This window comes from Prionailurus bengalensis, chromosome B3 (assembly GCF_016509475.1).
Source record: "Prionailurus bengalensis isolate Pbe53 chromosome B3, Fcat_Pben_1.1_paternal_pri, whole genome shotgun sequence".
In the NCBI taxonomy this organism is placed as follows: domain Eukaryota; kingdom Metazoa; phylum Chordata; class Mammalia; order Carnivora; family Felidae; genus Prionailurus; species Prionailurus bengalensis.
The window spans coordinates 6,160,168-6,184,973 of record NC_057355.1 but is presented as its reverse complement, the minus strand read 5'-3'; the positions used below and the strand labels follow the sequence as shown (position 1 = coordinate 6,184,973).

General features: G+C 50.7%; 1 protein-coding gene and 1 long non-coding RNA gene across 4 annotated transcripts in view; one reads left to right on the top strand and one right to left on the bottom strand.

Moving 5' to 3' along the window:
• The first annotated feature begins 1,242 nt into the window (after positions 1 to 1,242).
• LOC122467561 lies at positions 1,243 to 5,809 on the top strand. The gene is made up of 2 exons (XR_006293015.1): positions 1,243 to 1,604; positions 2,580 to 5,809. It is a non-coding gene; the product is annotated as an uncharacterized LOC122467561 (long non-coding RNA).
• LOC122467559 (AP-3 complex subunit sigma-2) overlaps positions 4,168 to 24,806 on the bottom strand; it is a 58,907-nt gene continuing 38,268 nt past the window's right edge. For 2 of the 3 annotated variants that reach the window (XM_043553940.1, XM_043553941.1), the window contains 2 exons: positions 9,900 to 10,007; positions 4,168 to 8,166 (listed from right to left, as the gene is read on the bottom strand). In XM_043553940.1, the coding sequence (XP_043409875.1) occupies positions 8,038 to 8,166; positions 9,900 to 10,007 (237 nt within the window). In that variant the 3' untranslated portion in view covers positions 4,168 to 8,037. The remainder of the gene's footprint in view (positions 8,167 to 9,899; positions 10,008 to 24,806) is intronic. The other variant, XR_006293014.1, reaches the window with a different exon arrangement.

Below are 24,806 nucleotides of genomic sequence, written 5' to 3'. Positions count from 1 at the left end.
TGCAGAGGAGAGTTCTGCATGAATTCTGCATCCGCACGACTGCCCTCTGCACGCAGTGTGGTGGACAGCTGTCTCTGGGACCAGCCCCCTCCGCGTCTGTCCAGGCCCTGGGCCTGGGCGTCACCAATCAGAGGTACCTGCCTAGGACTCTGTGTCTTCAAGGAAGGCCGGCAGGGTCTGTGGCCTCGGGGTCCAGTGTTGACGCTGGAGGTGACATGTTCCAGAGGATGTTTCTCCCTGTGTCCTGGCCAGCTTGGTTTGGGGCCTGCCAGAACTTCCCCGCGCTGGGTTGATTCTATTGTTTGCGACCGAGAACCCCGGGCGATTCAAGGGAGCTATCTTATTCCCATTTCACAGATGAGGAAACAATCACAGGGAGGTCACGTGTGTTGCCCAAGGTCACACAGCTGACCTGGTGGAGCCGGGACTCACACCAAGTTTATACCCCATTTAGGGCTTTCTGTCTAAGCTGATGGGTACTCTCTCGTACACTACGCCTACAACTTGGAGTAGGCAGCTAAATGACTCACTCAAGGTCACACAGAGTCAAGAAGTCAGGCCGCATGACTCCCACCCACAGAGCTTCCTGCCCTAAAGCTTGAGCGAGCGTCAGCACATGGGGAGGGCGACGGGAACGTGCCTTCATGCATCCGACAATCATTTAATTCCTGACGGCTCACAGGGGTCAGGCACTGTGCTAGGTACCAGCACAACAGCACCAAGAAGTAATGAAGACAGCAGAGGAGACATTACGCTATCGTGTCAGGGGACAAGCCCATGGAGGATAAAGCTGGGCAAGGGACGGGGACAGGGAGTGATCGGGAAGGCAGGCGGGACAGGGAGGTCCTCTGAAGACATTTGAACAGAGGACCCCCCCCCCCCGGAGTGACGAAGAGCGGAAGACAGGCAGTGGGGAGGTGGGGGCAAAGGCCCCCCCCGTGTTCGGGGACCCACGAAGGCCCGTGTGGTTGGAGAGGGGGAGGCAGGGAGCTGGGCGGGGCAGCAGGAACCGAGGACAAAAGATGGATAGCAGCCAGCTAAGCAGGGCCCCGAGTTTTGTTCCGAGACTAGTGGAAAGCCTTTGGGAGGGTTTAAGGCCTGCAGGTCGGTGTCGTGGTCTGATTAATAAATACTTCGGAAGGTTCAGTCTGCCTGCTGGGTGATAAAACAGGGCCATGAGGATGCAGAGGAGGCGGGCGGGGGGGGGGGGGCGGCAGTTTAGGGGCTGTGGTGGCGTCCAGTCAGGGGATGAGGGACGTGGGGTGGAGATGTGAGTTACTGGACAGTTGGTTGATTGTCAGACAGGATCTGAGACCGGTGGGCACTGGGGTCCCAGGGAGAGGGCTTAACCTGGGGGCTCCGATGGGGTGGGAACATTGGGGCTGCACCACCCGAGGCTCCAACCAGGGATGTGGGTGGGGACTGCAGGTCCAGAACAAAGGGGCCACCTCTGAGGTCACAGAGAGGCCAGGAGAGCCTGGCCTGGCCTTGGGCCTGTGGACTTTCTGGGGACACCAGCACCCGGAGCTGAGCAGGGCTGGACTGATGGGGAGCCTGAAGGGCCTGATGGGGAACGCCCGCCCCGGGCTGTCAACCTGTGCCAGGTATGGCTCCATGCCAGGTAGCATCGCTGTGGCGTTTGCCGGTTTGGCACAGACAGTTTGAACCCAAGGGTTTCCTTCCAATCCTGTCACGTCACCATGCCCTTTAAGCAGCTGACAGGTTGGTTGACATTTCTGAGGGCCCAGGAGGGCCTGGCTGCCGGAGAAGAGGCAGGTAGAGGCTGGGAAGTTGGGAAGAGGGATTTCAGCAGAGAACGCCCCGAGGTGCCCAGCCCCGGCATCTGAGCGGGAGCACCTTCCTCAGGGTCCTGGGGTTGCAGGTCTCCGCACACCTCCCGGCCACACAAAGGAAGTTCCAGGAAGGCTGGCTTAGCAGCTGGCAGTGCAAATCCTAGCCTGCCTGTTTGCCAAGCACTCCCCAGCAAGGAACAATGAAATCCCTGTGCGTGTCGACATCTTTGGCCCACAGGTTCCTCGGGCCGGGCAGCCAGGGTGAGATCCCCGCGGCCCGCGGCCAGCTGGGGAGCCACCCGGAGGCTCGGGGAGGAGTCAAAAGGGCGCTGGGTGCCAATCGCTCAGGACCAAGAGGCTGGAGGAAAGCTCCCACCCACGCTGCCCGGGGTAGCAGAAGCGGTCTCTGGCCATGGGAAGTGCCCTGGGTTCGTGGCTGCCCGTCAGCCTCCGGCTTCGCTGCCAGCTGGGAGGGTCCAGAGACGGGGCGTGGGAAGGCCCCCTCCCACCGCACTGCCCATGCTGGAGGAGGCAGGCAAAGGAGTGGCTGCCCCCCGGGTTCTCGCCTCTGTCGCCTCCGGAGTGGCCGGGTCCTTCCTGGGGGCAGAACCAATACGGACCACGGGTAACACCCTCACTCCCAATCTGGTACCTTCACTCTGGCCAGTGCCTGAACCATGCCGCTTGGTCAAGATTTTGAGAACCACCTCAATCTGGGGGAACAATGAGAAATGGGCCTGGTCTTCCCCACCCCTGAGAATCTACCTTCCTTCCTTCCCGTTTCAGCTGTGCCTTTAGGTCCTGAGTTCGCACAGGGCATTCATTCTCAGCAATCTGGAAGACGACCCTCAAGCTGCCCTCCTGAAGCCACACCCACTCCCAGGAGGCAGGGGAGGCACCCCTGTTCCCCAGTGTTCTCGGGAGGCCCCGCTGATGGGCTGATGGCGGAGTTGAAGAACAATGGGAGATATGCCCTTGAGAAGGCCCAACGATCCCCTTTCTCAGGGAAGTGCTCCAGGACCCCGACTCTCAGGCAGGCCTGCCTCCCCCCTACACAGACTCCCTCCACTGAGCCCCCCGCGTGTCTTTAATACCCTGCTGACGGGGAAGGGAGTTCTGGCAGCACCTCCCACCCTTCAGGTTCCGGGATCTTCGCTTTCCAGACACTCCACCACTTCCCCCGCTTTATCCAGTTTTGGCGGCCTCGGGATGTGGGCCTGGGGCTCGTTGGTGGGGCCAGGCCAGCAGCCGGTCCAGCCCTGCGAGGCCCACCTGGGCTCCCCTCCCAGCTTCCTGGATCTACCCCTACTCCCTCTGTAAAAAGCCGCATGACGGCGGCGGCCAGGTTCAGGGAGCCTTTGCGGTCTACACCAGTCCTCTCGTTAAACCTCCCAAGTCCCCAAGGCAGGAAGGAGTTCCTGGTCCCTCTTTCGATGGCAGAGGACAGGAACCTTCCGAGGGCTCTACACGTCTCACACTCTTACGTGACCACCTTGCAGTTCAAAAGCTCCACTTGGCTAGAACCGCCGAGTTCTCTGGTGGTGCTGCCTCACTGGAGGACAACTGTGAGCTCAGAGGCCACGTCTTCAGTTCCCAGCCCCTTGGCCTCTCCCACCGCAGGCCCCTCCCTGACCTGAGGTTGCCCTGCTGTCTCCCCTCCCTTCCCTCGCCCGCAGGCTGTATCCTCACCCCTCCTGCCACTTCTGGGCTCCGGGGCTCACCCCACAGCTTCGAGCCGTCTCCACTCCTGCCCAGGCTCCCAGCTGGCTGGCGGACCTCAGCCCCCCGCCCCCGCTCCCCTCCCACTCTCCCCGTCTGACCCATCCTCATCCACACTCTGGGCCCCTCTTCCTCCCAAACCACTTCCTCCTCTCGAGGAACCCCCTCACTGGTCCTGCAGTCACTTGGGTTCCACGGTCATCAGCTTCGCCTCTCTCCTCTCCCTCGACCTCCACAGGCCATCACCGGGTCCCTCCCCTCCTGCTGCTCCCAATACTGGTGCCCTGGTTCTCCTTCCCAGAGGGCAGAGCGCGGGGCCCGGGAAAGCCTCCACTGGCCGCTCATTCAACACTTCTTTATTGAGAGCACGCACCAGGCGCTGGCCCCACCGCGTGGAGCGAGACAACGCCCGCCCGTGGGGACACTCATCCTAGCGGGGACAGACAGTAACTTCGATCCAAACATACATCAGGTCGAGTGCCCTGGAGACAGGAAAAGCAGAGCTGGGATAGGTGTGCCCAAGTAGGGGGGCTCCTTGACGCGGGGCGGTCTGGGAGGCCCTCCTCCGTCCAGAGGGTGGCATGGCTGCAGAGGGCCGAGGCCAGTCACCGAGGTCAAAAGGAACATAACTCTCTGAGGAAGAGCACACCGTCAGTTTGGTAATAAAAATCCAGGGACTTTATTTCTTAATCCTTTCAACTGGAAACACTTGTTGCCACGGGCTCGGGGGGTATCTTGGTGGTCTGTGGGAACACGGTGGGAAGCTGGCTGAACAGGCTTCTGTTATCTTAAATTTTGAACTACATGAATGTACTTCCTTTTTAAAACATTAACTCATCGAATAGGAAAGAACGTACCCAGTCTTGTGGAAAAGATTAATTATTCTCGTGGAACTATTTCCCTAGAGAGGGCCTGTCTGCATCTCTGGCAGCCGCTGCCAGGTCAGAGCGGACGGGAGCCCTGCCGCACTCCCGAGAGGGCAAAGCCACGTGAGCAGGGTCCTCAGCGCAGCGAGACAGGTGCCCCTGGGAGACCAGGTAGAGGACAGGGAAGGCTGAAGAGCAGGGTGTTCGCTGGGAGCTGACAACGCCCCGGTCTCTCACATGTAAGTGGCTCTCCATCTTGGCTGTCACGTTCACCCCGATTTTTATCATCAGGCGCCACTGATGCATCCTATTTGGAAAGCCACGGACGGATGGCTACACGAAGGAAACGCCCTACTAAAGACCAGTCCACCAGACAGGATTTAGCCGGCGCGCTCCCGTGGTTTTTGGTGGAGCTGGGGCCAGAGAGCACTTCGCTAGTGTGGCTCCATGGAGGTGGTGGCGAGGAAGGGCCGGCTTTGTAAGGGGCGGAGGCCTGCATAACAGGGGCTTGAGAAGCCTCAAGAGATCCCGAATTAATCCTCATGTGACAAGCGCACGGCCGTGTAGGCCAAGAGGAGAGGCAGATAATAAGGTGACCTGTGGATGAATGTCTGCGTCCTTCAGATTCCTATGTTGAAATCTAATCCCCAGTGGGATGGTAGCTGGGGCAGGGGTCGGGGGGGCGCCTTTGGGAGGCGATTAGATTTGGATGGGGTCGTGGGGTGGAGCCCCCATGATGGGACTGGCACCCTTATAAGGGGATGAAGAGCAAAGAGCCTTCTCTCTCCGCCATGTGAAGACAGAGCAAGAAGATGGCAGCCTGTGAAACAGGAAGCAGGTTCTCAGAGACATCAAATCTGCTGACACCTCGATCTTGATCAGACTGCAGAACTGTGAGAAATGTTAAGCCACAGCCAGTCTTTTTGTTACAGCAGCTTGCACAAGGGCTGTTTGGAGCATGGCCCAGCGGGGCACGATGGGGGCTGCCGGGGGTGGCGAATGGGTTCTTGTCCTTTATTCCACAGAACAGCCACCAACTCCGGTCACTACAGATTCAGGCTTCCAGTCGCTCAATCCGGGCACTCCGAGGTCCTCGGCGGAGACGACGGCGGGAGCTGAGCCTCAGATCTCTCCATCTTCAGTGCCTAGGACTGAGCCTGGCACGCACCAGGCGCTTACAAACTGCGCAACAGAATTTTTGGTCTTAATTACGGGCCGTGAGCCCTGGAAACCCAGGATTCTGTTCCACTTCAGGAAACCCTCAGCATCAACCATCCAGGACCAAGGACTCTCAAATTTAGGCCCAGTCCCTATTTTCCTAACTGAATCTCTCAGCTGCAGTATCTGTATCTTTCTTCAAAAACAGCATACGATTTCCTCTTATTAAAAAAAAAAAAAGTTTATGGCTTTGCTCGTAGCAGGCAAGAGAGCTAGCTGGATTTGCAGACAACCTCGAGTGGCTAACGAATGATTACCATGGCTTGTCCAAGGGATGGACTTTTGCAAATAAGAAACCAGGCTGAAGTTTCAGGCCATTTTTAGAGGCAGTTTCAGGGGTAAGGATGGGATGCTCACTGGTTGGAGTCTCCGGGACCAGTCAGTGGTCTGTGGGAGGAGAGCTGAAACCAGAAAACATCGGTTTCTGACAGGTAGACATTCGAAGGCTGTCCTGGGAAATCCGGGCCAGACAGGCGCCCTGCACTGATGCGTTAAACCACAACACAAATACGTAAACTCCAGAGAAATGACCAGGTTCTAGCTTCATGACCCTCAGCACAACACTTAATACTCCGGGCTGCTCATCAGCTCTCCGAAAGCCTCCAGCTTTTGCCCTCTGAGGACGTAGTCACTGGCCCCCTTAGCAAACCAGGTTTGGTTTCATCAGGGTTTGTGAGAAGCTACTAACCTCTCTGGGACTCAGTTTCCTTATCTAGAACAAAGAGGATAAAATTGGAAGAAGCCGTCTTGAGCAGTGAAAGAAAATGGACTTTGGACTTAGGCAGGCAAGTCTCAATTCTCAGCCCCGTGTGACGCAAAGCAGGTTACTCGACCTGTCTCTTACTGTCCCTGCGGAATGGGGACGATGATGCCTGCCGTAAGGCTGTAAGGCCTGTGGGAAGGTCCTGCTCACACCGCCTCACATCCGTGCTCCTCCTTTCTTATTCCACACTTAGTAAATGTGAGAGAGGGACACGGACGTGCTGAAGCGTCTGTTACAGAAAACCCAAACCCTTCAAAAGAGCGCTATCAGACGTCGTGACCTTCCTCTCCCTCTTCGGACAGAGGGCCTCCTTCTGATCGCCCGCCCGTCCCGGAGGCTACCGGGGAGGGTCTGCCCGAGTGAGCACAGGGGGCTGCGGGGAGCAGAGGGCACCAAGCACGGGAGCACCGCGGTCCTGGGGGCGGGGGGGGGGGCGCACCATCTCAGACGGGCTCTGCAGCGGCAGCAGGACATTGGAGTGGTCCGGGCCCCCCGCCGGCAGGCTAGGGAAGCCCCCTGGCTGGGAGACGTCGCCGTGGCGACGCAGCGAGCTCCCTAACCCCGGGGCAGCGCGGCAAGAGGCACTACTCGGAGGAGCAGTTTTAGCTTCACGTTAACCACAGAAAGACACTCATCACACGTAAACATTTACAAGTTTCCGAAGCCAACCGTGGGAGGATGTCACCTGGGGGGAACAGGGAGGGGCTCCTCCCACAGTGGGGACAAGACACCGCAGAGCCACGGGTCTCAGTCAGCACACTTCCGTGTCCCCAGTCTTCCCAGTGCCCGTTCTAGAACCAGTGCTCCCAGCTCTCATGCTCCACAGGCTGGTGCAGGCAGCAGTGGCTTTCCTGTATGGAGAAAACCCGTCACTCCTAACACAGCAACTGACCGTCTGCTCATCAGAAGAATGTATTTTAAACCTGGAAAGAGTCATAATTCTGAGACGTTTCACATGTTGTCAGCTTGACCTTCCACAGACACGGGCCTCTCCCCTTTGCCGAGGGACCCTCGGGCTGTGCCAGAGACACGGCCGTGGGGAAGGGGGTGTCCTCCCTACCAGCACGCACCAGGTTCGTGGTTGGGATGGCGCCCTGTTCAAGGACTGTGGCGGTGGGGGACGTGTTCTGGAGGCGGGGTCACCAGCAAGCTTGCCTACACAGTACAGCCAGAAGGCAACTCTGGGTTCCCATAAAACTCTGCCCTTCTCCGCCACTCACCGCATCCCCTAAGGGTCGGCCCTTCACTAGCTATGGCGTCTCACCAGCAAAAGTGAACGCTGTAGGACCGCGGAAGCCTCGTGGTACTAAGGAGAAAGACTCTCGTCAGACAATGTCCTGGTGGCGGGTTCTAGGAAGCAGGAGGGCCCCAGTACAGCGGCCAGGCCCTGGAAGCGGCTACATGCGGGAGGGAAAGGTATGAGTGGCTGGGGCACGCTGACCCCACGGAGGCCAGGGGCCCCCCTCACGTCTGCGGTGGCTACACGTATCAGAGGCCGGCAAGTCGGCACGGGTGAGAACCGGGCACATGCTAGCGGTGAACCCAGGGCTCCCCCCCCCCCGACCCCATGGCAGGAAGGGTCAGGGCCCGGGCTCGACCCTTCTAAGGCTCAGAGTGCGTTCTGTGGCAGGACTGGCTTGGCTGGTTTCAAGGACTCCAGTTCAGTAGCCGTGGACCCTCAGACAAACTGGGACAGGTTGGGGACTTTGATGTTGAGATCACCAATGTTGATGTTCCGAGGAATCTCCGGCAGATTGATGTTTTTCACAGCGGACACGGCCCGGGCGGGGGCTGCTGACAGGCCACCCTGAGGAGACACGAGAGGGGGCATGAGACAAACGCTCGGTGTCATCTGCTTAACGCTTAAAAACACAAGTGACGGAGACCGGAAGTGTCCGCACCGAGCACACACAACACACGTTTTGATTTTTCCTCCTTATTCCTCAAAGGTATGGCCAATGCAGCAATCCTGAGGTGGGACGGGGGCTCTGGGGCAGGGCTCCACAGCGTGCGCTCCCGAAGGGGTGGTGGCTCACGCGGGGTGCTAGCCCCGCACCTAACAGGGCCCGGCACACAGCGGGCGCTCAGTCCACGCTTGCCGGAATAACCGGAGACGGTTTGACCACGTCACACTCTGTGTCAGGGGCACTTTTCAGACTACAAAACAAAGCCCTTCCCCGAAGAGCCTGAACACTCTCAGAAGCGGGTGCAGTCACAGGGAAACGCGTACGAGAAAAAGGAAAGTCCGTTTAGGGCAGCTGCCTGCCAACTATCAACGTGAGACGGGAAAGAGCTGGCTTTGGAAATGTCATGTGGCAGCAAGATGGGCGGACGGACCCGTGGACGGTCTGACACACCCACAGCCACGGAAGGTCTGTGACAAACACAGAGAAGAGGGGCGCTCCCCGCTGGCTCGCCCCCAGTGGGCAGAGAAGGGGAGAAGCCGACAAGACTCCCAGAATCCCGTCCTCCTTACTGACTGTCGGGACACCGACTCCAGTCCCGCTCTCGCCCAGCATGTCTCCGTTCTTCCTGTTTCCAAACCCCTTGCCTGTGACTCACTCACTATTCCTGGAAGCTCCCTGGCCTGTGTCACTAAAGGACCGTGGTGCCGCTCCAGGGGTGGTCTAGCGGAGCTTCATCAGCAGGGCCACCAGTCCTCACAGACAGAGGAATTCTTGGCTCTTTGCAAGGTCAAGTTCCATCACAAGAAGGAATGAAGCTCTCGAAGACACTCAGATAATTAAAATTCTCTTCCTGCCGCGTATGAAGGTGTAGGCCTGTAGCCTCTACACTGCTCTCCGGCGAGGCTGACGGAGGTGATAGAGAAACCTCAGGGGGGTAGGACAGAATCTACTGTGAGCCATTTTTGTTTAAGTTTTAAGTAATCTCTACCCCCAGCGTGGGGCTCAAACTCACGACCCTGAGACCGAGAGTCGCGTGCTCCAACCGAGCCAGCCAGGTGCCCCTAGTGGGAGCATTTGTACCAAGCCCAGCACTATGTGGGGGTGGGCTGGGGTATGTTGTTTGTAAACCCAGCCCAAATTCTGTTCTAGCTGAGTACAGGGCTAACTGGAAATAAGGGAACTGGCAAGTCGGAGGTCTGAAAGACACCACGAGAAATGGCCGCTGGGAGAGCAGACTCCTAGAGCACTGGAAAACCACAATGGGACCAGAGAAGGGGATTCTGGGTCCCTCCAAGGAATGTGTAGCTTTGAAAGGAGGAATTACAAACTACAAGCACCGGCCAGAGTCCCCCAAGCCAGGAGGTGTCTGTCTTTGTGTGCCATCTGGCTTTTCCGTTCACACTTTTAGCCTTATTCTTACACGTTTTAATTTTCAGGGCTGGCCTTCCAATCAGCGGGCCTTCCAATCAGTTTCGATGGACTCAAGGAAGAAAGAAGAGGCGTATACACATTCCTAAAGTTCCCCAGCAACACAAACCAACACATGCATCCCTTTCTCCTTCTGCCCCGGTCTTCTCGAACCAGGTCTTCTCGAGCCGAACTGGCTGGGGCAGAAGTACAGCTGTGTACTCACCTCGGATTTCTCCAGCCTGTTTTGAGCTTCGATCTGAGCCACGATTTCATTCATGTTGGTTTCCAACACCATCCCACCCATCACCACCTCCTGAAGGATGTAGTGCACCTAAAGGGGAAGCAGGAACGAGAAGGGTTGGAGCACCTTGCAGTAGTTGGGATGTGGCCCAAACAGAAACCCCGCGGGCTCTCCTGCACCAGCAGAGCGGCTGGACCCGACACCAGCTCCTGATTCCCAACAGACACCTAAGCCCGAGTCCTCCACCCCTCACGTGAGACCACAGGGGTGGCCCCCGCGTCTCGGCACACCGTCACGCGAACCTCTTCCGTGAGCAGCTCATTCCGTAGCTCTTTCCTACCTGCCGGCCACACTCTGGGTGGGAAGGTGGTAGCTGAGAGCACAGGCTCTGAAGTCACACAGGTTAAGCCGGGTGACTTTGGGCAAACTATCCTTTCTGTTCCCCAGCCTCCTTCCAGAACTCTGGTGAGGACTGAGATAACCTCTACCAAACACCCAGCCTGCCCCACAGCGGGTTCTAAATGAATCAGGATGGATGGAGCTCATTGCTGCTCTCGGCAGCAGCACCACTGACGGACACGCACTCGGTCACTGCAGGGGCAGCGGGACAATCCCCGCCCAAGCACATCCCACGTGAAATGCGACGTCTCCCGGGCTTCCTAAGATAGGCCCTCCAGCCTGTGTTACGCTGGTGACAAAACAGGCCCGCACCTTCATACCGGTCCTTATCCCTTTCTTACAGCTGGGATGAGAAACTGGGTTCTTTAGGCCCTGACCACCTTGTCGGCATTGGCTCCGGCCTCTCGCATAAATCTGCCTTTCCAGGCAGATCCAGGGGCTCTGCAGACCCACCACCGGCAGAATTGCTTCCTCCGGTGCCTTTCACCTGAAGTCCTTCTTCCCACTTCTCTGATGTCAGAGACCAGCTGGGTCCTCCCACCGTCTCAGTGAATCTCTCTGGTCTCTCTAGCCACCCTCTTCCTTCTCGGGCTGTTGATCTGGTGCTTAATTAACAATAGAAGGTGGCACCTCGAAGGCCATGTTGACAGGATCTGATTTGAAAGAAGTCCCACCCCTTACACACCCCAGCAGACACCTCTGACCGACCCTCTGGGGGTTTCTATGGCAGCTCGCTCGCTACCGTGGGGTGCAGTGTTTGAGTCAGCACAGCGGCTCAGTCAGCGCGATGGTCAAGTACACGGAGATGCAGTTTTGCTGAGGAGGACTGGCTGGATGGAACCCTAGCACACACGTGAGCCTGGTGCCCAGAGGAGTATTCACACTGAACCTAGTGACGAGGTAGTCTGGGTCTAAAGTTTGAGCACTATTGCCACTTGGGGCTGGAAAATTTTGTGTGTGTGTGTGGGAGGGTGTCCTGTGGACGGTAGCCTGTTTAACAGTACCCCTGGGCTCTGCTCATTCGATCCCAGGAGCACCCCACCAGCTGTGACCACCAAAAATGTCTCCTGGTGAAACCGCCCCCAGTTGAGACCCACTGGTCTAGCGTCTAGACTGGAGCACGGAGGATGTGAGGCCAATTTACTCTGTGGGCAATGAAGAGTCAAGATAAAAGATGTGTCGTCTGTGTGCTTGTGCACATGCATGTTGGACACGTGAAGTTCTCAGGCATATTAGTTCTTCATATTTTGCCCATGGAGGGAGAGAGTATAACAAGAATATGTGTTTTATGTACAAATAAAGTATATTCACTTACACTGAGTTTTATTAACCACTTTCCTGTCTATACATACACACTCATGTGGCATTCTTAAATTTTATACAAGAGGAATCATTTCATTATTTAAATGCAAATGGGGATTTAATGGTAAAATTCTCATATTTAGATAATTTACAAAATGTTAAATGCTACTGGTCTTAAAATTATTCATTGGGAAACTACACTGTTTATACTTCCCCATCAAGAAATTAGCTTCTGGGGGCTCCTGGGTGGCTCAGGCAGTTAAGCATCTGAGTCTTGATTTTGGCTCAGGTCATGTATTCACAGTTGTGAGACTGAGCCCCACACTGGACTCTGTGCTGAGCATGGAGCTTGGGATTCTCTCTCTCTCTCTCTCTCTCTCTCTCTCTCTCTCTCTCTCCCTCTGTCCCTCCCCAGCTTCCCAGCTTGCACTCGAGCGCTCCCTCTCAAAAGGAAAAAAAAAAGAAGAAGAAATCAACCTCTGAAAACATTCTGATGGCTCCTCAAAATATTTTGAGCAACCGAATAACCATATAATCAAACAATTCCGCACCTGCGTTTATACTTAAGAGATATAAACCAAGGATTCAAAAAGACATTTGTATACCTATCTTCATAGCAGCGTTATTCACAGAATAACCAAAAGGTAGAAGCAGCCCACGTGCCCATCGATGGATGGATGGATAAATGTGATACAGACATACAAAGGAATATTATTCAGCCTTAAAAAGGCAGGACACTCAGACACATGCTGCGACACGGATAAACCTCGAAGCCATTACGCTAAGTGAAACGAGCCAGAAACAAAAGGACGAATACGGTACGATTTCTTTCTATGAAGTACCCGTGGCCAAAATCAGAGGCAGAAATGGAAAGCTGGTGGCTGGAGTTGAGGGAGGACGGGACGCCTGTTGGTTAATGTGAAACCAGTTTCAGTTTTTCAAGATGAAGAGAGTTCCCGAGAAGGGCTGCACGATCGTGTGGATGCACTTAGCACGACTCAAGTGTACACTTAAAATGAAGATGGAAAGCTTTACGTTACGTAAAATTCACAACTGAAAAAACAAAATACAAGTGTCCACACCAGGACTCTTAGTGTTTTATTCTGTTGTTTAGTGAGCTCCTTCATGGGAGGAAGCAGTATTTGTTGAGCGTCTCCACTATGATAAGCACTTTACATGGTTCTTACTTTAAGTTTATGTATCGGGGTGTAATATCGTGATATCTGGGGCGCCTGGGTGGCTCAGTCATGATCTCATGGTTCGTGAGTTTGAGCCCCATGTTGGGCTCTGTGCTGACAGGTCAGAGCCTGGGGCCTGCTTCCGATTCTGTGTGTGTGTGTCTCTCTCTCTCTGTCCCTCCCCTGCTCGCACTCTGTCTCTTTCTCTCTCTCTCAAAAATGAATAAACGTTAAAAAAAAAATTTAGTAATATCCACCTGAGGTAGGTAATATAATCTTCATTTTATATATGAGGGAACTGACACACGGAAAAGGCAATGAACTATTCCAATGTCACATGTATGAGTAGCAGAACAGAGCACCGAGTCCGGGCCCGTCTGACTCCAGAGCTCACGTTCGGCACCCTTTCCGCCACGGTTCCTCTGAGTCCCAGGCCGTGTCTTCTACCTGCTCATCCCTCACTCCTGGTCCATATGGAATCATTTTAAGACTTGCCTTTGGTGTGTCAAAGATCTTGCAAGAATTCTTCTGTGCTTCGTCCTCAAGGCCTAGTGAGCCGCAGGCATGCTGACTGAACGAAGAGGCTTTTCCTAAGCCTGAGCAGCATATTCCTGGGGCTTTAGGTGCTTCGAAGATGGATGGCAGTGTGGTGATGGAGGCCTGATGGAGAAGGTAGTAAAAGGCCACTAGCAGCTGGATAGCAGCATATGTCAAGACTTCTGATGCGAATATGGTATCATGAAGTCGTAATTCTAAGATGCTATTCAAGATGTGTTCCAAGTGCAAAAAAGGAGAAATAAATAAAAACGCAAACTCCATTTTTAACAAAACTGGAAGACAACCCAAATCCCAGACCCTAAAACAGCTAGAAAAGCTGTCAAAAGCAAGGAGTTCAAGCAAGTCTCCTTCCCTTTAGAGAAAGAAAAGAAAGGATACTACAGAGGGGGAACACGGGAGCTGGAGAGAAAGATCTGCCAAAATATACTGCCTGTGGGTAAAGGACACTCGCTCTGGGACCAAACAGATTCCTTGCTGGGGAGGCAGGAACGTCTGTGGACCTGGAGCGGGAAGCATAGGAGAAACCACCACAAACGAGCCGTATTCGCCTCACAAGTTCAGCTTCATGGTGGCGTCCGCATCGTGGAAAAGCCTGCAGAAGCTCGCTCTACTGGCTGGACGGAGATACAGGGTAAATGAACTCACCCCAAACCCTAGATCAGGAGAATGACTGCAGTCAGCCTGGAATTCAGACTTGGGGCCTCCTCTAAACAAGCATCCTGCAAATAGCTAGTCCGTGAGAAACTCACCTGCTCGAAGAGGACTTGTAAGAATGAAATCTACACCGGATGTATACAAAGATACAACAAGAACAAAATTTGGAAAGAAACGGGAAAACCAAAAGGCAGACTAGGACTATGCACTGGAAAACCGCCGCCACGGAGGAAACGAATGACAGTAAAATCTTTTTGCAAAACTGAAAAAAAGCAAACAGTGAAGCGAGAGCTCAGGGCGGAAGAGCAGCACTTGTGGGAGGGGTGGGGAGGCGGCAACAAGAGAAGACCTCGCGGGCACCGCTGGGGGAGAAGTGGAAGGAAACAGTACGGAAATGAAGGTGAAGCTGGAAAGAAGCAAAGGGAGAAGAGACACTGCCGAAAGCGTAAGGAACAGAAAGGAGGGAGATGGAAAAAAGCAGGTACAATGAAACAGAAAAGGGGTTAAAAGGAATAGAGAAAAAGGAGAGTCAGAGAAGCCAGCAAAGGATATGCAGCGGATGTATCAAGGGAAACCAGGACGTGGAGCAAACACACAGGAAAAGAGGTGTTCATAAAGATTATGTGAAAGTATGATTCAAGAGGTTTCTGAAACGAAAGAGGGTCCACATACTGCAAGGCCACACTGTATCCTGGGGAAAACTGACCCACAACGGTCAACGCCAAGACAGACCCTGAGGGTAACATTTCCGGATTTTTGCAATGAGGCAAAAAGATCAAATTATTTAAGAGAGGGGCAAAATCTTGAAAATTTCCACAGTAAAATCCAACGCTAGCAGAAAAAGATGTAATACCTACAAAATTCCCAAAGAGAGAAAGTGTAATCCAAGAATTTATACCAGTCAAGAGTAACAGAATAGGAAAAACCCTGTTCCTATGAGTCTGTCTTGAGAAACTGCCAGCCAAGGGGTGGTGGCAGAGACTGGCGTTGAGCACCGAGTCCGCTTACAGGGAGGACTGAGGTTAAAGTGGGATTAGAGCGACAACAGAGGCCAATGCTATGTGCCTGACAATGAAGGAAAGTTACAGCCAGCAGAAGGTCAGGAAGACAAAGTTGGGGGAAGGAAGGAGGTACAAGAACCCTGACTTCCTCACTCTCAATAACTGGGAGTCAGTGGGTAGCCTTGAAAACCAACAACTCATGTAATAAAGATCTAGTTATTACGACTTTTATGGTGATCCCCCCCACCCCTGCCGTATCCAAGCCCAGAGTCACTTGCTATAAACGATACTTTGAGAGCCACCAAACTAATGATTTGGGGCCAATAAGATCTTTGCTGCTGACCAGAGTTCTGTGCCACTGTTCTTGCATAAAAGTCACCCATAATGCATCACCTACAATTTCCAGTTTCTCTGAAGTACAGGGAGCACGCAGACTCCTGTGAAACAGTAAGTACAGATTGCTTCTAGATTTTTCGGAGCCTCCGTCTCTATCTTCTATATTTATCTTTGTCCAAACCTGATTCAACTTCATTTCCTTTTTGAAGTAACTTCTCTTTCCAAAGCATTCACCTTGGTTTTCAGAGAACAATTCTCTTTTCTCATTACGGTTTATCTGTATATGATTAAGTTATATAATTACAATACCAGTTTGACTGGCATCAACAGGTCTAAAAATATCACAGCTGACCTTTGGTCAGCACAGTGACTCACATGCTGTAGGTGAGCAGAGAGTGAGCAACGAAGGGTCAGCCTGCCAGCTGCCCAAGTTCATCTGACAAGTCCATGAAGACCCCTTGCACTGAACGTGAAGTGCGCCACGAAAGACGAGTAACATTTCCGCCAGAGGAAACACAGGGGATGTGAGAAAGTTCGAGGCTGCTAAGCCCGGGTGTATAGAGAACGCAGCCAGGAGTCAATACCACCCACACACAGAAGTATGACTCAGCAATAAAAATGAATGAGCGCCTGCCATTGCAACAACATGGATGGGCCCGGAGGGTATAATGCCAAGTGAAGTAAGTCAGAGAAAGAGAAAAACCATGTGATTTCAATCATATGTGCAATTTAAGAAACAAAACAAGCGAACAAGGGAAAAAAGAGACAGACAAAAAACCAGACTCTTAAAAACAGGGAATAAACTGGTGGTTGCCAGAGGGGAGGCTGGTAGCGGGAGGGGTGGAAGAGATAAAGGGGACCAAGAGTACACTGATCGTGGTGAGCACTAAGAAATGTACACAATCGCTGAATCAATATATTGTACAACTGGAACTAATACAACACTGTATTGTTAATTACACTTGAACAAAAAAGGAAGAAGAATCAATACCAAACTCATGTACCTAAAAAAACTACATACAGTCAGATCACAAAGAATTAAATGACAAGAGTTAACTGATGGACTGACCTCAAGGATGCCAGCAGAAGTGGAGGTGAGGTCCTCAGAGAACACTGTGAGTTAAAAGTACCAAACCAACAAAGTGGAGGCGGGGGGGGGGGGGGGGGGGGGGGGGGGGGGGGGGGGGGGGGGGGGGGAGGAAGTCTGAAATCGAAGTCACATAGGGGCGGTAAGAACCACAACAGAAGAAAGCAAAGAAGTAAAGGTCCTCAAGAGTCCTAACCCAGCCTAACATCACGTGCACTGAACAAACATGCATTATCAAGTAATTACATACTTGATATAATTACAATTCCTTGATAATTCATAGCTTTCTATTTCGGCAACCATCTAAAACGACGACAATAGCAAGATTCATTCAGAAGTACCAGTAAGAGAATCGAAACAAAAACACTACTGACTTCTTAGTTCTCGGCAAATCCAACGGTAAGCTGATCTAAGAATAATCACATCCAGGAAGAGTTTCATCTGACCATAAAGATTAAGATAACCCCAATAAACCGATAGGTCAACTTGATGTAACGGGGAGGCAACAGAGAAAATACTTTGGGTGACGAATCTGAAATCTTAACAGGTAAAATGCTGGGTAGAAACATATATTACAAGATCAAAGAGACATAAACTTATGGCCACACTTTAGTGAGCCAAAGGTTGGTGTTTATATTTCTGTCTTATTTAAAATTTTCTCTTAAAATCTCTCAAAACGATCAAAAAATAAAATACAGCTGACCTTCAACACCACGGGTTTGAGCTACGTGGGTCCACTTATATACAGATTTTTTTTGACAAATACAGTCCAGTACTACAGATGTATTTTCTCTTCCTTATGATTTTTAAAATTATTTTTAGTTTTAAAAATGTTTATTTATTTTTGAGAGACAGCGTATGTGTGAGTGAGCAGGGAAGGGGCAGAGAGAGAGGGGGACGGAGGATCTGAGGCGGGCTGTTCAGATGCTCAACGACTGAGCTACCCAGATGCCCCTCTCCTTATGATTTTAAGAGCACTTTCTCTCCTGTGGCTTGTTTTATTTGAATAATACAGTATAGAATACACATAACATACAAAATATGCTTTAATCAGCTGTTTATGTTACTGGTAAGGCTTCTGTCAACAGAAGGCTATTAGTAGTCAAGTTTCTGGGGGGAATCAAAAGTTGTATGTGGACTCTTACGCTGGGGGTCAGTGCCCCCAGCCCTGCGTTGTTCAAGAATAGACGGTAAACACCAGAATAACGTCTGTTCCTCTGAAGGCAATCTAACCTGCTATCAAGCCTCCATACTATGCTCCTGACACATCTGGACAGCTGTCTTCCTTTCATTTTTCTCTTCTAGGAAGCTGGCACATTGTCCCCCCTCCCCTGAAGATACCTGCTTCTATAACTGGATCTTCTGGGCATCTAACTGGGCCTAACTGTTCTTTTCTCTCAATATAAGTTAACTGAGACCTTCCCCATCTCATCCCCATCTCATTCCCTAGAGGTAATAATGAGTATCTTGGGGCGCCTGGGTGGCTCAGTCCACTTGAGTGTCCAACTTCGGCTCAGGCCATGAGTTCGAGTGCCACATTGGGCTTGCTGCTGTCAGCCTGTCAGTGCACAGCTTGCTTCGGATCCTCTGTCCCCCTCTCTCTACCCCTCCCCCACTTGCGTCCTCCCATAAATAAAGTAACAAAATAAAATAAAATAAATAAAAAGTAATGAGTGTCCTGATCAGGATGGGGACCTACAAGTTTGCGGCTCGTAAGGCTCCCCCGGAAGCTTTTCCGTGACCCAGTTTAATAGATGAAACAGGAAGAACAAATCTGGTGCATGCCGAGGACTCAACAGTGCTTAGGTAAAGCCCGGGGACTCCGAGAAAGCGTGACTCTCCTGTTCTGAAGAGCCGGAGTCAGAGGTCCTGGGCCAACCAAGGCCTGGCCAGCAGTTCCACTGTGAAGATGCACAGAAAGGGGAAAATGACACCGGGAGGCATCAGAGGAGAGTTTAATGACTGTCGAACCTGCTGGGACTCCCTGAAGGGAAAGAAAGCCTTTCTCAAACTGGAACAAGGGCTTGCACTGCCGCCGATGCTGCTGAGATCTAATCCTAACCCTGATTACCTTCTACCATTCTTTACGCTGATCCTGTGAAGTTCTGTAAAAATCAGAGACATTCTTCCAGAATTGGAGGTGAATACCCGCAGCCAGGGGCAAGTAAGCTCAAGAAAGGCTAAGACAATCCCCCTCTTCTGAGACAGAGTACTGCGGCCTGTAGGCACTTCTACTGAGGTCCTTCATGTGGTGTGCTGTCGTATGTTTTACTTGTCCGACCGTGATTTTCCTTGAGGACAGATCTATGTCACACTCACCTCTGGGTCTCCAGTGCCAAGCACAGTGCTTGGTAACAGCTCAACCTTCCTAAGGCCAGCTGAATGGATGAGAGCAGCTCGTCTCGTTCAAAAGCTCTGATTCCGAGGACACACACACAGGCCTGGCTTCCCATCCTGGCGCCAAGAAACTAGTGCTACTGCCCAGGACACAGAGTTAACCTCTACGGATAAGGGTGGTTTACAATAAACTTGCTAGTTTCGTGTCAGGATTGGGAGTCGAAGAGGGAACATAAAAGTGTCACTTCAAGGACAGAGATGCTCCTTAGGACACAGCTCTGGAATTGCTGGGGAGGGAGGCAAATCGGTTCCGGCAACCCTATCCAAGGACAGAGGATTCCAGGATCTTCAAGAGTACTAGTCTTGGTTATGTTTCTCACTGAGGTTAATAAACTTCTGAATCCAAGCCCAGGTCAACGGAGACTATCGCTAAAACCAAACTGATCTGGAGCCTGAAGATAACAAACAAGACATTACTTTTTCCTCTAGTAAAAACACACAGTCGCTAGATCTTAAACTGGCCGTATTCCATAAATTTAAGTATGAAACTTACGATTATTTTTCTATAGATACAATAAGTAAGGTTCTCATGCTAGCAGCCCACAGCTAAAGCTGACTTTAATCCATAATGCTACTGGGGTGCCTGGGTGGCTCAGTCGGTTAAGCGTCTGACTTCAGCTCAGGTCATGATCTCATGGTTCGTAGGTTCGAGCCCCGCATCAGGCTCTGTGCTGACAGCTCAGAGCCTGGAGCCTGCTTCGGATTCTGTGTCTCCCTCTCTCTGCCCCTCCCCTACTCACGCTCTCTGTCTCTCTCAAAAATAAACGTTAAAAAAAAAAAATCTTAAAAAAAATCCATAATGGTACCTAGAATGTGGTACCACTGAGCACCCCTGCATCTGTATCTACCATGAATAATATTGCTTCTTCTTTTTTTTAATATACTACTCTTCTTCTTTTTTTTTTTTTTTAAGTTTATTTATCTATTTCAAGAGAGAGAAAGAGAGCCAGTGCAAGCAGGAGAGGGCAGAGAAAGAGGGAGAGAGAGAATCCCAAGCAGGCTCTGTGGCACCATCAGCACCGAGCCCGACGCGGGGCTCGAATCCACGAACCGCGAGATCATGACCTGAGCCAAAACCGAGAGTTGGACACTCAACAGACTGAGCCACCCAGGTACCCCAATACTGCTTCTTTAGTAAAATTCAGTTCCATCTTGGGATGGCAGGAACCTATCCAGTAGAACTCCTCGGGCAGACGGTAGGTAAAGATCTTCTGAGACACTAGTGGCACACTCCAAGCTGATCACATCCATAGAAGCCTCTAGACTAGATCGATCCCTCCCAGATTTTTGCACTGGACCACAAAAGCCTGTTGGATCACAAAAGGCAAGGGATCCATCCCCACTACCTTTCCGTATTTTCTCATCTTTCTAAAAACAAGTGTTACCACAGAAGACAGTCAAACACTAATTAAATACAAAATAAACACGGTCACGGTGCTTGTACTGGTACAGGAGGATACCAATATTGCAACACTCAAGTTTTAAGAAAGAATCACTGATAAGATACACACTTTACTATATTGAAAGCTAAGTGCTGGGGTGCCTCGCTGGCTCAGTCAAAAGAGCATGTGGGGGGCGCCTGGGTGGCGCAGTCGGTTAAGCATCCGACTTCAGCCAGGTCACGATCTCGCGGTCCAGGAGTTCGAACCCCGCGTTAGGCTCTGGGCTGACGGCTCAGCCTGGAGCCTGTTTCCGATTCTGTGTCTCCCTCTCTCTCTGCCCCTCCCCCGTTCATGCTCTTTCTCTGTCCCAAAAATAAATAAACGTTGAAAAAAAAAAAAAAAAGAGCATGTGGCTCTTGATCTCGAGGTCGCGAGTTTGAGCCCCACATTGAGTGCAGAGATTACTTTAAAAAAAAAGACAAGAAAAGGAAAAAGAAAAAAGCTAAGTGCTGATAACTTTTTCAACCTCTTCTTGGCTTGGCTGGTTTCCTTAATTGCTAGGAAAGACCTCCAGAGGGAAGGGAGGGAAGAAATTCTTGGTAGGATGAGGTCTGTGTTACCTCATCGCCCATGCTGGAGGGTAGTGGCTCTTGACAGGCCAAAGGAAGGAGACTCTAAGTGGACTCAGCACTGACAGGGGGAAAGGATCATCCTGGCCGAGAGTCAGTCTCTAGTTCTCACATGGCCAATGTTAGAAAGGAATGTGAAGGGGAAGAGCATATAAAAACACCTCCCAGAAACCTGGTACATACGCCTTCTTCTCCCTTATCCCTACTTTCATTCCAAAGTCCAATGTTCTATCAGTGTTTTGAGACCTGCCAGCAGTGCCTGTCCTCATCTCCGTGGTTTGCCTTTCACCTTCCCTGCCTACGAACGAACCCATGGTAATCAGACTCAACAACTGTCAGGTGAGTACCTGTGTAGGTGTACCTGGAGTGAATACTACGGACCACACAGAGTACCGGGCAGACCTGGATCCATGGGGAAGCTGGCTTTCCGGTGAGAGAGACAAAACAATGCAAGAAATAGTCAAACATTAAATCACCATTAACTATTTTAATGGAAACCTTCACAAGTACAGAAGATCTGAACAGACATTTTCCCAAAGACACACAAATGGCCAACACGCACACAAAAAGATGCTCAGGGAATTGCAAATCAAAACCACAATGGGATATCATGTCACACCCGTCAGAACGGCAAGAATCAAAAAGACAAGAACGAACGAGTGCTGATGAGGATGTGGGCAGAAATGAACCCTTGTGCCCTGTTGGTGGGAATGCAAATGGGAATGCAGCCACTATGGAAAACCGTATGGAGGTTCCTCAAAAAAACTAAAAACAAAACTACGACCCAGTAATTCCACTTCTGGATATTTACTGGAAGAAAATGAAAACATGAACTCAAAAAGATATATGTACTCTCTGTTCACTGCAACATTATTTACAATAGCCAAGACGTGGAAACAATGTGTCCATCAACGTATGAATGGATAAAGAAATGTGGAATATAGATACACAGTGGAATATTACTCAACAGCACAGAAGGAAATCTTGGCATCTGTAAAAACATGGATGGATCCTGAGGGCCTTATACTAAATGAAATAAGTCAGAAAGAGAAAGACAAGTGCTATATGATCTCTCTTATACATGGAAGCACCAAACAAACAAACAAACAAACAAACTCATAAATAGAACAGAGAGTGTTTGTCAGAGGCGGGGGGAGGGGGGATGACGGAGTAGGGGGTGGGAGAAATGTGTGACAGGGGGTCAAGAAAGTAAAAAAATAAAAAGAGAGCAATACAACACACGCATAAACTGGTATGCCAGAAACAGAAATGGAGAAAATATACTCAACGATTAATAGAAAACACATGTAACTTGATTTTACATGGTGAAAAGATACTGAACAGATCAGATGATTTCCCAGAAAAACTGACTCAGAATGAGTAACACAAGACTAGGAGCTCTAGGTTTTAAAATTTTTTTTTTTTTCAACGTTTATTTATTTTTGGGACACAGAGAGACAGAGCATGAACGGGGGAGGGGCAGAGAGAGAGGGAGACACAGAATCGGAAACAGGCTCCAGGCTCCGAGCCATCAGCCCAGAGCCTGACGCGGGGCTCGAACTCACAGACCGCGAGATCGGGACCTGGCTGAAGTCGACGTTTAACCGACTGCGCCACCCAGGCGCCCCAGGAGCTCTAGGTTTTATATTGTTTCCAGGGATGAGAAAACTAACTTCCAAATTTGGAATTTGTAGATTGATGTATCTGGCTAGAATAAAAAGATAAGGGCAAGGCAAAAAAACAAAAAAAAAGCAACATGTGGTTCATGATGTATGCTTGTGTGTACGTATGTGCTCGTGTATAAGTGAGATAAATGACAGCCATCATACAAGGAATAGTACGGAGGAATGAGGATTATTTTGTTATTCCAAAGAAAGTATTTGCACTGCCAAAGAAATTATGATGTAGAGGAATATTACGTTACAAAAATGCTGACGCCGTATGAGGTTAAAAATAAACTGGCTACAGAACGGTAAGAAGAGGAAAAAGTGTGTACTACCCATTTCTATGATTTCTAAAACAGAACATCGTGAACATAATTTAGCTTTTTCTGTGCTGCTTGTTAACATCCATATTGAATGCACTATGATGCTGAGATGCCCTTGGGGACAGGGCTGTCTGGTCCCAAGCAGCTCTGCTAAAGCAAAAGAAAGCAGGCAGGGACACGTGGGTGGCTCAGTCAGTTGAGTGACCAACTCTTGATTTTGGCTCAGATCATGACTCCAGAGCTGTGGGATCTAGCCCTACGTCAAGCTCCATACTGAGCGGGGAACCTGCTTAGGATTCTCTCTCTCTTCCTCTGCCCCCGCCCCTGCTCACATGCTCTCTCTTAAAAAAACAAAGAAAAGAAGAAAGCAGAGGCACCTGGGTGGCTCAGTTGGTTGAGTGTCCAACTTCTGCTCAAGTCATGATCTCACAGTTCCGTTTGTGAGTTCAAACCCCGAGTTGGGCTCTGTGCTGACAGCTCAGAGCCTGGAGCCTACTTAGGATTCCGTGTCTCCCTCTCTCTCTCTCTGCCCCTCTCTGGTTCCTGCTCTGTCTCTCTCTCTCAAAAATAAACAAACACACACACACACACAAAAAAAAAAAAAAAAAAAAAAAGCAGGCAAAGAAACAACCTGCTTTGTAAAGTTGTTTTTCTCTTTTCCTTGCTATTAGTGTCTCCTGAACTACTTTTATGACCTTCCTTAAACTTCAGACCGAGGCAGGACATTTGCACGATTTTCTCCAGATGTCGTGTCATGTAACCCCACAAACCTCAATCCCCTGCCCTTGATTTTCTTTCTTTTTTACACTCACGTGACCATATATTCTTTCCATGAAAAATGAATGAATCTAGTGGAATCTCATCTTACAGAAGTTTAAGTTCTAAAGCCACCAGAAGAGACGGGAAACACACATAGCCCCAAGTTCCTATATAGTCCTCCTCCGCCAATGGAGCTGCTGCCTTTTTTTTTTTTTTTTAAACCAGTTAGCACGGTTAGCACTAGCTGAAGTGGCTGGCTTGTTTAGGAACCACACGGACGGAAACTCTGTAATGTATCTTTAAGCATTAAATCACTCCGAGCACCGTAAGATGGTGAGAGGCACATGACAGATACATAGGAACAGAGGCAAAGAGCCGATTCAAGTCTCCCAACTCACACTCATGCCAGCCATAAACAGACGGAGTCGAATTGTGGGTGGAATCATTCTGTACTTAGAATCTTTAGGGGCGCCTGGGTGGCTCAGTCAGGTGAGCGTCCGACTCTTGATTTCGGCTCAGGTCACGATCCCAGGGTCGTGGGATGGAGTCCCATATTGGGCTCTGTGCTGAGCACGGAGCCTGCTTAAGAGTCTCTCTCTCCCTCTGACCCTCTCCCCCATTTGTTCTCTCTTAAAAAAAATAACAACAAAAATAAAAAATAAAAATAAAAGAGAATTTTCATCCTCTTTTTTCCATATGGTTAGAGTTGAATCCATATAAGCTAAATATGTGTGTGTGAGCCCACCGTATCCACTATATACAAGATGCTGCTTTAGGTTCAAGGCAGTCACTCATTTTCACCAGAAGAATGTGACCTGTGACAACATCTGTTTTCAAATATGCTTAACATCACAGAATGGTAAGAGCTGGAAGAAGGAAATGAAGATAAGATGTGAACCCTGTCCTCAAAGGGCTTAGAATCCAATAAGGAAGATAAAACATGTACAAAATTAACTATTGATTAAAGGAAGACTGTGAAAGTACTATGACCCAAGTACAAAATGCTGTGGCAGTTTGGAGGAGGTTGGGTCTTGAACCAGTAAACGGAGGAGAAGGCATCTGGGCAGAGGGAATGTGGCTCAAAGCCAACAACTCACGAACTACCCCCCAAGCCCTGCCGACAGCTCTTGAAGAAAAGGATTCTGCGCCCGCTGGCTGCATGTTTCACACTCTTTGCAGCAAAGCAGACTCGTTGCATGTTATTCCTTCTTCCCCTTTTT